Here is a 13,325-nt window from a genome sequence, read left to right as displayed (position 1 = left end):
AATATGTAATTTACACACCGTTTGCACATCGTATCATAAAAACTAAACTAAAAATACAACCAAAAAAAGGGGGGCGGGGGAGAGAGTCCGGCCCTGGGTCTCGCTAGGCTTTGCCAAGCAGGGTTTCTCGGCATCACAGCGGGGACCAAGCAGCCTCGGCCGGTTCTCACTCCCAGTGCATTGGCCCAGGCCGGCCCCGCCCAGCCTGTCGCTCGGAGCAGACGCCCGCCCAGGCGGCGCAGTCGCCCCGCCCACGCCATCACGCCGGCCAATGGGCGCGCAGGATCTGGGCCCACACCCCCGCCGCGTGCCGCCCCGGGCTCGCGCCGCCGCATGACGTCACGGCCCGGCCCCCGCCACGTGACGGCCGCGCGCCGGCTCCGGCTGGTGCTGGGCTCGCGCCGCAGAGGCCGGTGAGGCGCCGGCGGCCACGCCGCGGAGGGCGCTGAGCGAGGGAGCAGGTCGTCCGGCCGCGCGCGCATGGAGGCGGCGCCGGCAGCCGCCTGAGGGCAGCGGGGACAGCGAAGCGGGCCACCTCGCGCATCCGTCGAGAGGCCTCGCGCCCCGAGCACCCGGCGGCGGCGGGCCGTGGAGCCGGCGCGGCCATGGCGACGGGCACTCAACAGAAGGAGAACACGCTGCTTCACCTCTTCGCCGGCGGGTGAGCGTCCCGGCCAGACCCCGCGCCCCGCCCCCGCGCCCTGGGTCGCCTCCCCACCCCCGCCCCCACCGCGGTCACCCGCCCTCCCGGGGCCGGGGAGCGCCGGCTCCCAGAGGAGGAAGTCCCAGCGGTGAAGGGGAGCCCTGGGGGCGCGGGCCTTCCCCCGCCCCGGGCCGCGTCCCCCGGGGGCGGTTTCACCCCGCGCCCGCCGCGCCCCCACGCCCCTTTACCCCCGCCCGGGCGAATCTGGCCTTTTCTCCTTTTAAACAATTAGAGGCTTGCGTGACGAGTGTCACTCGAGGGCGGTCTCGCCTGGCCACGGTGGCTCGGGGCCGCCCCACATCCTCCCAGCCGGCCGCTCTGGCTGTGCTGGATTCGCTGTTCGGGCTGGATGGCGCTCCAGGGCGTCTTTCCCGGGAGGCTGGGCAGGCGTGGGTGCGGGGCGGGCCCGGAGGTCCTCAGGGTAGCGCCGCCCAGTCCGGACGGCCTGGAGGGCTGCAGGTGATGGCCCTCGGCAGGGGCCTGCAAAGGGCTGGCGAGCCGCGATGCTGGCCGGCGACCCTCCGGAGGGGCTGCTGGGGGACTTGGAGTGGGGGTGGGGGCCACGAGGTGAGGCAGGGGTGTTGACGCGCTCCGCACCTGCCGGTGGCCGCGTGCACCCAAAGGTGTGCCCTGTTTTGAGAGCTGCATTTTTTTGGATCGTCATGCACCTTGTATCTTTCAACGGTGGCAAGGCGGCTTTAGGGAGGTTGGGCGGTAGGCGGGTTAGGAAGGGAGCTGATTGTTTCTTTAGATAGTAGTAGTGAGTTTTGTTTTTGAGTATTAGTGATTTTTCATTTAATACAGCCGGTGGCTTTGGGTCCTTCTGGAGCCTTCCATACATTTGGTCTTATTTGAGGACCTCACAAGCCTGGCACAGCAATTTATAAGTGGAGGACGCTCTGCATAAAATAGAATTTCTTGTGGATTATCATCTTGACTTGAGTATTTTAGTTGCAGCTTGGCCTGAAGTATGCTCCTCATTACCAACAAGTAATGATTGGGAACTATAATAAAACTACGATGAAAATGTCCCGAACTCTTTGTTCTTATTGTAGGTATCGCCTGCTTTGTGTCTCCAGCCAAAAAGTTTTGGTTTTTCAGGGACAGGAAGAATCTCTCATTCGTCTCTTCCCTGCCCTTCCCTCTCCATCTGGTCACTTCAACCCCCAGTGTTTTCTGGGAGTAACGGGGTGTGGGGGTGCATCCCTAAATACAGTATATTAAGTTTTCATTCTGGGGAGTTTTAAAGAGGTTGGCCGTGCAAAAGTTATTTCTCAAGCCAAGAAGGGTAATTTTAAAAAATTTTATGCTCCCTGATTCTGATTTCCTGTTTTTAGTGAGCTGATCTTAAAAATTCTGTGTATCCCAGACATGGAGAATCTCCTGGTCTGCAGCAGGTTCTGGGAGGCTTTCTTCTGCGGATCTATCTCCCTGTCTTGATGCATTTGCCTACCCGCCCTTCACAGTGCCCTCTGGCTGCTAATTCTCCTGCCAGAGCTCCAGCCTCTTACCCAGCGATGGAGGGAAATTGCAGCAGAGCTCACATGGACTGATTAAAATGTAGACTTTATTAGGGTGGTGCCTGAAGCCATTGTACTTAACAGGTTTCAGTCCCTTCCTTAGCTAAAGCCGCTCTGGGTTTCTTGTAGATAGGAAAGAAAATGAATCTGCGAAGGGATGCTTTTGCAGTAATGAATTGGATTTTGATTCACTCCCACCAGCCTACAATGTTACTTCTTTCTTTTTAGGGAAGAACATTAGTGCATCGTATAGTTAAAATCAGTCAACTGAGTGGGGCCACCTGGCCCAATAGCAGACTCCCTTTGCTCTAAGTAACTAGTTTCCACCCCTGTGAAGCTGGTATCTTTCCGAAAATCTAAGATTCGTTATCTTTGTAAGGAATTGTCAGAGCCCTTTGTGAATTTGTCACATTCCTCCTGTTCAGTGAATAGCCATTGGAAACTAGTATAAACAAGTTCAGCGGGGAAATTAATGACACTGAATCAGTTTTTATCAGGTGTAAGAGGCTTATGAATAGTTGAAAATTAACATGAGAACCTGGGAAATAAAAACTGCATCCCAGAGAACTCCTAATCCTTTACATTTCTTTAACTTTTTTTGTTTGTTTTAAAGACACTTTCTTGGGTTCTTTGCAAAGGCAAAAAATACTCCTACATTAATCTGTAATAGTCATCTTTTTACCACAGCATTGCCCTTAAAGAAGAGAACTGCAGGGAAAACCACCCACAAACCAACGCCTAAAAATAAGCTCTTTGGAAAAGGGTTCTGTGCATGTATGTGTGTACCGAATGTAATTTCATAGCTAATTGTAAAACAGGCCCGTATTCTTTAAATTGCTTTTTTCTTAATAATACCTTGAGTTTTTTTTTTTTTAAATTTTTTTTAATGTTTTTTATTTCTGAGAGACCGCGCAAGTAGGGGAGGGTCAGAGAGAGAGGGAGACACAGAATCTTAAACCGGCTCCAGGCTCTAAGCTAGCTATGTGGGGCTCAAACCCACAAACCGCGAGATCATGACCTGAGCTAAAGCCGGATGCTCAACCGACTGAGCCACCCAGGCGCCCCTAATGTCTTGAGTTCTAATGACAGCATGGTAGTGAATTTTCTGAGTCTACCTTTATTCCGTCTTTATTGTTCATCGGTTGCCGTGAAAAAAGGTAAACACAGTTTCCAAGCCCAGTGACGAGAGTTCAGGGAGGATATTAAGAGTAATTTTATGACACGACTACCTAACTTATGCCCACAGCGTAATTTCATTTTCATCTCATTTCTCATTTTTTGCACGCAAATAACTGGACAGCCGTATGTGTGCGTGTGTAGCTCTCTGTTTTCCTATGATTAGCCCCTAAAGGTACAATCACTGAGGCAAAACATGTCTTTTAAGGGTTTTGCTACCTACCAGCACATTCCACTCTTACGGTACGTTAACTTCTGCATGAGCAAGCATCATTCGTTTGATGTTGATTTTTAGTCTCTTTAGGGATTCTGCAGTGTTCTGCTTTCTTCCTTCCTGTCCCCAAATCTGGGTTGTATTGTTGTCAGAATAAAAAGCATGTTTTAACAGATTCTGTTACTGCATGACAAAGCCTATGTACGGTTCCTTTCCCACTGTTCAAGCCCTCTCAGTAGGAGAAACACTGAAACCCCCTGGAGTGGCGCTTCTGGGTCAGACCTTATATGTATTAAGAAAATTTAGTGGGGCACCTGGATGGCTCAGCTTTTCAGCTCAGGTCATGATCTCGCGGTTCATGAGTTCAAGTCCCGCGTCGGGCTCTGTGCTGACCGCTCAGAGCCCGGAGCCTGCTTCAGATTCTGTGTCTCCCTCTCTCTCTGCCCCTCCCCTGCTCACGCTCGCTCACTCGCTCTCTCTCAAAAATAAATAACCATTAAAAAAAAAAAAAGAAAAAAATCCTTTAACCTTTCCTTCTCAGATGTCTCGGGGGTGCTAGTAGTCCATATAACGTGAGTGACCCCTCCACCTGCTGAGCGAGCAGTGACAGCCAAGGACGACTTAGTAGACAGCTCAGCACCTGGAATAGCTGGGCTAAGCTGTCCCAGGAGTTAGAAGTAGATGGCCTGGATTATATGCTTTAGTCCTGTTCTTGTGGCATGGTTTTTTCTTTTGTCAAATAGACTCACCATGGCCTTGAAAATGTCTTTTAGTGGAACTATAGTATGTCTTTAAGGTTTTAAAATGTGTAATCCAAGATCTATCCAAGACTCAGTCGTTCCCCCCCCCCCCCCATTATAGACATCTGTCACCTGGAATACTTCTCTACTTGGCTTGTCTCTACCAATGTGATGTGTCCCCGCTGACGGTTCCCTTTGGAGTGTCAGGCACATGTTCTGTTTGCCAGGGGGGAAACGCAGACGATGCAAGACGTATTTGAAATGCTGAAAGACACTGGTGGGGCAAGTACCTGTGCACGTGATATTTTATAGAAGACTTGTGTATATCGGGACCATAAATTGCCTTTTGCTTCATCAGTGTATTTTATATAGGTGAGAGACGTTTTATTTTGTTTTGTAATTTGTAATTTTTTTTTTAAATGTTTTTTATTTATTTCTAGGAGAGAGAGATAGCGTGAGCAGGGGAGGGTCAGAGAGAGAGGGAGTCACAGACTGAAACAGGCTCCAGGCTCCGAGCTGGCAGTCAGCACAGAGCCCGACGCGGGGCTCGAACCCACAAACCGCGAGATCATGACCTAAGCGAAAGTCGGAAAGTCGGACGCTTAACCGACTAAGCCACCCAGGCGCCCCTGTAATTTTTAATTTTATTTTAGAGAGTGCACATGAAGGCGGGAGAGAGGCAGAGGGAGGGGGGAGGGAGAGGGAGAGAGAGGGTCCCAAGCAGGTCCCATGCTCAATGCAGAGCCCAACACAGTAACTCGATCCCAAGACCCTGGGATCATGGCCAGAGCCAAAGTCAATAGTCGGACGCTCAACCTGCTGAGCCACCCGGGCACCCCTGTGACAGACATTTTTATTTTTTTTTTTAATTTTTATTTATTTTTTTAATGTTTTTTTTCCCCCCTAGGAGAGAGAGAGAGAGAGAGAGAGAGAGAGACAGCATGAGCAGGGGAGGGTCAGAGAGAGAGGGAGTCACAGACTGAAACAGGCTCCAGGCTCTGAGCTGGCAGTCAGCACAGAGCCCGACACGGGGCTCGAACCCACGAACCGCGAGACCATGACCTAAGCGAAAGTCGGATGCTTAACCGACTAAGCCACCCAGGCGCCCCGTGACAGACATTTTCAAATGCTGTGTGGTATCTGGATGAAAGATGCCCGCTGGAAGTAACCTTCGTGAGAATCGCAGCCATGTTATTTTTCATCACTGGTACATCTCGAGTGCAGTATCACATTGATACGGATGCTTAATCAATACTTATTTAATGATTAACTTAATGATTAAGTGAATAAAAGGTAGTGTGTGTCTTATCTGGGTTTTAGATTTATGTAGCCTGTTAAATTGTCCCAAATAAAGAGAAGCAGTACTTTGATAATTTATGAGTTGTGAACATGGTTCTGTATTAAGAGTTCCTGAAACTGTAATTGGCATACGGTAACATTATTTTGGATTTGTGGATTTGCTTAAAATGGTTCTCTTCAGGTTTAGAAAATACTATAGGGGTTTTGATTCATTCAGTAGGGTGCTATTTACAGGCACCTGGGTGGCTTAGTCCGTTGAGCATCCAGCTTCAGCTCAGGGCATGATCTCGTGGTTTGTGAGTTCGAGCCCTCCGTCAGGTTCTGTGCTGACAGCTCAGAGCCTGGAGCCGGATTCCGGGTCTCCTTTCTCTGTCCCTCCCTCCCTTGCGCGCGCACGCTCTCTCAAAAATAAAAAAATTAAAAAAGAATAAGGTGCTATTTAAATGTTCTTTCTAAATGATACAGAATATAGGAAATAGCATCTAAAAGATAATTAGTGGGGCACCTGGGTGGCTCAGTCAGTTAAGTGTCCGACTTCGGTTGAGGTCATGATCTCACGGTTCATGGGTTTGAGCCCCGCGTTGGGCTCTGTGCTGACTGCCAGCTCAGAGCCTGGAGGCTGTTTCAGAGTCTGTGACTCCCTCTCTCTCTGACCCTCCCCTGTTCATGCTGTCTCTCTCTCTCCTAGAAATAAATAAATAAAAAAAAAAAAACATTAAAAAAAAAAAGAAAAGGGGGAATTACTGAAAACTCCATAGATTGGGACCACAGGCTGCCTGGCGGTATCTTGGTGGTGGAATTCATGTTGTAGCTGTTAGGTAGAGGCTGTGAATCTGGAAAACCGTTTACTCTCAGTTGGGTAGCAATTATAACAAAGAACATATTGGTCTTGGCTGTAGTGCCTAGGATGAGTGACTGTATAGAGAACAGGCTTTTGTTGAAAATATCTAGTTTTTGAAAGGTGGCCTTGTTACTTGATACTCAGAGTTCAAAGGTAAACATTTGCATAATTAAGCATTTTTGTGTCTGGTCTAATAAAGATAGAAAAAAATCCCACGTGGATATTCTAAGAGTGATAGTCTAGCTTTGTTCCGCATAAACTGGAAGAGAGGAACCTAATCCCTAGGGGAAAATATCAGGTAAGCCTTCTGTGGGGAAAAAGAAAAGGTTAAATACATGTTTATGTGATAAGCACAAGACTTCAGTTCTGGGCTGAAGGAATGAGAGAAAGTTGGGGGGGGTACATTCAGGAATAAGTTGTAAGAGAGGGAAAAGACACAGAAAAATCCAGGAAATAGATTTTTTAGAAAATGGGGCAAATAGATTTTAGAGAGCAGCTCGCTCTCAGGACTGCTTTAAGACACATGATTTAAGCGCTCGCTGTTCATGGCCTTTCTGCTACCCTGTTCAGACCCTTTCCATGGTTTCACTGAATGGAATATCCCACAGAGAGTTATCTCTGAACTTTGGCATCAGTAGTTTAGAGCAGTATTACCTTAGGAGCAAAATCAAATTCACATCCAGGGAGTTGCTTCATAACTGTTGGAAGAAACATAGCCTCCTAGAAACCGGAGGCCTAACTTATTGATAATACCAAAATTCTGTAAGTGCTTTCTTGAATTATGAGGGTGTTTTGTTTTGTTTTTAATTTAGGAGGCTTTCATTTGTAAGTAATACAAATTCACTTCCAACTGGCTTGATTATTGACACATATACATACATTTTAGAGAGAGAACAGGCTTCTGGGAGGGCTTATTTAAATGGCTCAACAAGGTCGCTGCAGGACCCCTCGGGGATTCCTGTGTCTCAGAAACATCCGCAGGATTCCAGGATTGGAAATCATGAACACAGAATGGCTTCCCGGAAGCTCCTCGTGTTTCTTCACCGTTGAAGTCTTGAGCTTCATCTGATGGGACCGACTCTAATGCACCCATCTCTAGACTAGCTCTTGCTCCCCTGGGATTATGCTGTTTATTTTGGGCCGAATCATGTGGCCATCTCTAAACAGATGACAGGGCAACATAGATGGTCTTCCGTTGATCCAGTGAGTCGGGGCTAAAACGAGAAGTGGATTCAATACGGTCCAAACTGTATGACTTAAGAAATGAGGGGTCTTATTAAGACAGAGGAAGAGGGGACTGGATGCAGGGAGGCCACCAGCCATGCCCTCCACGCTGGTCATACTGCCTTCAAATATATTGTCCAGTTTGTTGATGTAGAACAGAGAGCTTCTCAATCTTGGCCAGATCAACGTTGCGGGGAGGGGGCGGGGTATTACTGTCGGTTTCCTGTGCGGGACGCTTAGCAGCACTGCCCACCAGGCGCTAGTACCCCCTCCCCCAATAGCAACAGCTAAAAATGGCTCCAGACGCAGCTAGATGTCATTCGGGCGGGGGTGTCATTGCCGCAGTTGGGAAGCACCGGCCTAGAGTTGTGCTCCGCGAACCTTGATCAGAGCCCTGTGATTAAAATGTTTTTGCCTGTCTGCGTGTATGCTTATATTCTATGAACTTCATACATATTATAAAGCATATACACAAGATAGAAATTAAGTGGTGCAGGTTAGAAATACATTGAAATTTTGTTTTATTTTTCCTGTAATTTTTCTCCCTGTATGCCTGTGTTCCCGTGTGCATGCTTAGAGCATGCCCCTCGCTCTGGAGGCGAGCGGTCTTAAATACTGGTGTCCAGTCAGACATCACCCAGACCACGTGATGCCAACGCTGTCACCGCGTAACTGGATGCTGGGTGTGCCTTTCCTGTTGTCCGTGCATCGCCGCCAAGGCCCCGCAGCTGAACCCGAAGGAACCTGTCCTAAAACTTAGAAAAAGGTGGCAGAATCTGCCTGACTGCCATTGACCACGTCACCCCACACTGCGTATACGGAGCAGACAGGTTGTAGTTGTTGGCGACGTGGAGTGTTGAGAGAGGGTTTTGCTGTCCTATCCCACACCGTGTCCCCAGTCCCTGCCGATCCAGGCTAGAGCTTGCAGGAACTTGTAAGGACAGAGGACCAGTATGTTGCTCTGGCCGGTGCGCCCTGCAGGTGGCCGGCTGCTGCGTCAGCCCGTGGCGGGTGGAGGCGGCGGCACCGGTGTGGTGTGCTTAGGGCGGACACGGGGCCGACTCCCCGCCAAGCGCCAATTTTGCTGCCCCCTGACTGACCTGGAAGAATAGCCTGGTGGGCCCGTTGGCTTGGTGGCCAGGAGCGTGGGGCCCAGAGGGAGGAAAGGCACCGCGTGCTGCCTGCAGTTGGGGTGGAAGGAAATTGGGGGGTGGACGGCTGGTCGGGTCAGTACGAGGATTCCCCAGGTTGGGGCTCGTGGTGAGATTGAACACCGCCCCGAGAAGGCTTGCGCACCATCGCACTGAAGTCCTAACGTTTGCCCAGGCCGTTAGTATAACGCACAGCCAGGTGGACCCACGGCAGGATAAACCGATTGCGGGAGACCCCTCGCTCCTCTCTGTCCTGTGCCCAGAGAGCCCTGAGAGGAAGGGAAGGAACGGCAGACCAAGTCCCATCAAGCCCCAGTTGTAGCTGGCGCTGCCGGAGGGAACTCATGAATCAGATTTGGGGCTGAAGTTTTAGACAGGACTGAATTTGAAGACCTGGACGTCACTGGAAACAGCATGCACTCTGTCCCTGGTGTCATTGCTAAGAAAGGGGGATTCAGATCGAACACAGCCGAAAAGCGGAGATGAGGGAGGCCCGATGGACAAAGCTAATGTCTTTTTCTGAACTGAGATTCGGGAAGAGCCCAGTTTTAGAAATATTGTAGGGGCACCAGGGTGGCTCAGTCATTTGAGTGTCCGCCTTTTGGTTTCAGCTTGGGTCATGGTCTCAACTGTTCGTGGGATCCAGCCCCACGTGGGGCTCCGTGCCAATCAGTGTGGAGCCTGCTTTGGATTCTCTCTCTCCCTGTCTCTCTACCCCTGTCCCACTCGTGTTCTCGGTCTTTCTCTGTCTCAAAATAAATAAACATGGAAAAAAAATCCTGTACAGAGTCATGGTGGACAGGGCTTTATCTGAGCTGAGTTGACCACAGTTAGGAGCCCAGCTAATGGCTGCAGGTCATCTTTGTGTCACAGGATTGAGAATTGATAGGAACTTTTTCCTGCATTTAATGTAATTAATTTGTTGTGATCGTAAGTGCTTTGGACCCAACGTGGTTAAATATTTTTACAAAAAGTTGGAAAGCCAGTTCAGAGAAGTCCACTTTTCTATTCATATTCTCAGACAGCTGAAGGTCTCATCCGTGCTGGTTCATGAAAGGGGGGGGGGGGGGCGGGGCAGGAATGTGAGCTGAAAGATATGTAAAATATTCTGCTATGAAATGTTCTGAATTTCACGAAGAATCTTTGGAAATTTCAGTTTAGTATCAGAACTTTTTCCCTTCTCATTAAAATTGAGTATTTTAGTGGCTAGGTATCCAGCTTCAGTCATGAGCTCCCAGTTTGTGAGATCGAGCCCCATCGAGCTGATAGCGCACAGCCTGCTTGGTCTCCCCATGTCTGCCTCTCCCTTGCTCACACTCCCTTTCTCAAAATAAAATAAACTTTTAAAAAAATGACTTAAAACAGATGGTCATTTCTCTCATCTAAGGTGTTTTTTTTTTTCCTAGTAGGTAGGGAGGGGCTCACCCACTTAGTAGTGACTTCTTACCTGTGTTTACAGTTGGCAGTGGTTGGTTAGTCTTTTCCTGTAACAGCCTGGGGCGGCATCCCTTCCCTCTAGTGGTCTAGAAGGCCAGGGCCTTTTCACGCCACTGCCCCCACCCCCTCCTGCGTAGGCACAGTGTGTAACGCAGAAAGTGACTGTGGCAGTGAGCGTGGCCTGCTACCCTCAAAGAGGTCACCGACCTGCTCTCAGTGGAGCACTCGCTTTGTTGGGGAGCACACCTCCCAATGGATCCGCCTTTGACCCGTGGTGTGGCGTTCGTTGATGGTTGGCCCGACGAAGGAATGTAACTGACACAGGGACACAAAGCAAAGGTGGTTGACCTGTGTTTGAATTTACTGACTTTCTTATGAAAGACTACCCAGAAGTTCCGGGGGGTTTTCAGCCGTGTGGAGTGGTGTGACTGAGCGTGAATAGATTTCAGATATCTCTTTACCTTACTCTGCAGTGTGTACGTTTTACAATATTTCCAAGTGTTATACCTTTTAAGCACATGGCCATTTTTTCTAATAAGTCAGGGTTATTTATTTTGTGTGAATATACCTGAGTTAGAAAGTTAATCTTTACCTCTTTTTTACACCCCCCACCCCCCCTTCAGTGGTGACCTGTTTTCTTTAGATCTCTCCCAGTGCTTAGAGCAGCTTATACGGGCCAGTATTCAGTTAGGCTCACAGTTTTTTCTTGATGCAAAAGAACAGAGTTTTAAAGCCCTGTTTGTCTGATCAGCCATTTCCCATTTTGAGTGTGAAAGTAAATAGTCTGAATGAGCCAGCAAAACCATCTTTCTGTCATAGCCCCGAAGAGTGTAGAGAGAGGGGCACTGCCTTTGGAGGGAAAGGGTCTGTCTGGATTTGGGTCTCCGTGTGGACATACAGTCACTTTGTGATTCTGAGAAAGTGTATGACCTCCTTGAGACCCGTGCTCCCCATCTAAACAGTAAGGGTGATGCCTGCAGAGTCCATGAGGGTCGAGTGATAGCAGTTTGATATTCAAGTCCTTCCCATGCTGATTGTGAGCCCCTAAACTGCTTTTGTGGTCGGTGGGCTTTGGCCCACGGTTCAGAAAACACTGCTGCGTGAACAGCTCCGTTTACAGTGTGTTACCGTCATGTTTTTAAAGCAGGTTTGCCTAAATAGCCAAAAATTACTGATTTCCTTGCCACCCTTCCACCCTCCCGCCAAGTCTGTACATCTCATTTTCTTTTCCTGCCATTCATACTCCTCATGGTAAATTGGAGTAAATGATAGCTCCTACCTCCTAGGATTGTTGGAGGATTGAATGCCTGGCCATAACATGATCAGTCATTGGCAATGTTGCTTATTGTTTAAACGGATGGCTTCCAGCGCTTAGGTACCTATATTTTACTTGCTCTGTCGAACTTCAGGCTCCTGATTTTAAAATACTGCGTGTGGAGGGGCACCTGGGTGGCTCAGTCGGTTAAGTGCAACTCTTAATTTCAGCTCAGGTCATGATTCTCACGGTCATGAGAAGAATTCCTCACTGGGTGTGGATCCTGCTTAAGATTCACTCTCCCTCTGCCCCCTTCCCCACGCATATGCTCTCAAAATGATGATGATGATGATGATAATTAATAATAATAATAATATGGGGTTTTACTATGTCAGGGTCTGTGCCGGTACTTTGATTCACTTCCAGACTTCCAACACTTCTTCCTCGTGGGGTAGTGAAGCTAATGTCAGCATTCTGCGTCTGCCTGCGTCTGCCCTTTCCTGTTATCACTGGTTCCCAATCACAGGTGCTGGTGCTTATCATTTTTATTGAGCCACCTGTTTGCCAGGTGCTGTCCTGTAAGTGCAAGAACATGTAACTACAGGGGTGCCTGGGTGGCTCAGTCGGTTACGCATCTGACTTCGGCTCAGGTCATGATCTCATGGTTCGTGATTTCGAGCCCTGGAGCCTGCTTTGTATTCTATGTCTCCCTCTCTCTCTGCCCCTCCTCCAATCATGCTCTGTCTCTCTCTGTCTCTCAAAAATGAATAAATGTTTTAAAAAATAAAGGAATTAAGGAGAAAATAAAAAGAACATGTAACAACACAGTCCCTCCCCACAAGGAGCTCCCCACAGGGCTAAGGGAGCCTGTGACAGAAGGTAGAGAGTACGTGCTATTTTCAAACATTCAGATCCCTTGAAAGACATTCTCCTTGCTTAGCAAATAATAATCCCTTTGCTTAGCAAATACTGTTTGTGAACTTGCAAGTCCTGATGCCAGGGATATAAAGACAAGTAAGACATAGATCTTGATCTTTAGGGTTTTCCAAAGAGTAAAACATTTATTCGTTGTGGTAGGATGGTTTTAGATGGTATGTCACATTGTTAGTTATAATTAGCACATCGACCATGCGATTTCATGGGTATTATTAAGAAAAGGAAAGTGGGTATGTTAGGATAAACAGGTTAGTTGTTTTGAAGAAAAATACTTAAATGTTTTTGATATGAACAAATTAGAAAGGGTCATTAGGGGAGCCCTGATTCGGGGAAACTGAGGGATACATGAGGACTTCCATCATTAAAAGGAGATTTACGGGGTGCCTGGGTGGCTCAGTGGGTTAAGCGTCCAGTGTCGGCTCGAGTCATGATCTTGTAGTTCCTTGAGTTTGAGCCCCGCATCAGGCTCTGCTAACAGCTCAGAGCCTGGAGCCTGCTTCAGATTTGTGTCTCCTCTCTCTTTGCCCCTCCCCTGCTTTACTTTGTCTCTCTGTCTCTCAATAATAAACATAACAAAAAAGAGAGATTCAGCTTAATTTTTGGCGGAGTCCAAATCAATCCTTTTTTTTTTTTTTTTTGAGAGAGAGAAAAATGAGTGTGTGCACATGTATGCACATAGGAGAGGGGCAAAGGGGGGGGGGGAGAGAGAGAGAAAGAATCTTAAGCAGGCTCCAGGCTCAGGGCGGAGCCTGACGCCTGACACGGGGCTCGATCCCATGACTCTGGGGTCATAGCCTAAGCCAGAATCAAGAGTTGGACACTTAACCGG

The 13,325-nt window shown here is 48.6% G+C and overlaps 1 protein-coding gene across 1 annotated transcript in view; it reads left to right on the top strand.

The window, feature by feature from the left end:
- The first annotated feature begins 397 nt into the window (after nucleotides 1-397).
- Nucleotides 398-13,325, top strand: part of SLC25A33 (solute carrier family 25 member 33) — a 34,132-nt gene continuing 21,204 nt past the window's right edge. The window contains exon 1 of the mRNA XM_039234993.1: nucleotides 398-661. Coding sequence (XP_039090924.1) covers nucleotides 606-661 — 56 coding nt within the window. The 5' untranslated portion in view covers nucleotides 398-605. The remainder of the gene's footprint in view (nucleotides 662-13,325) is intronic.

This window comes from Hyaena hyaena, unplaced genomic scaffold (genome assembly GCF_003009895.1).
Source record: "Hyaena hyaena isolate Hyena2069 unplaced genomic scaffold, ASM300989v1 scaffold_94, whole genome shotgun sequence".
In the NCBI taxonomy this organism is placed as follows: Eukaryota; Metazoa; Chordata; class Mammalia; order Carnivora; family Hyaenidae; genus Hyaena; species Hyaena hyaena.
The sequence above is the reverse complement of the archived record's forward strand: the minus strand, read 5'-3'. Positions and strand labels throughout refer to the sequence as shown.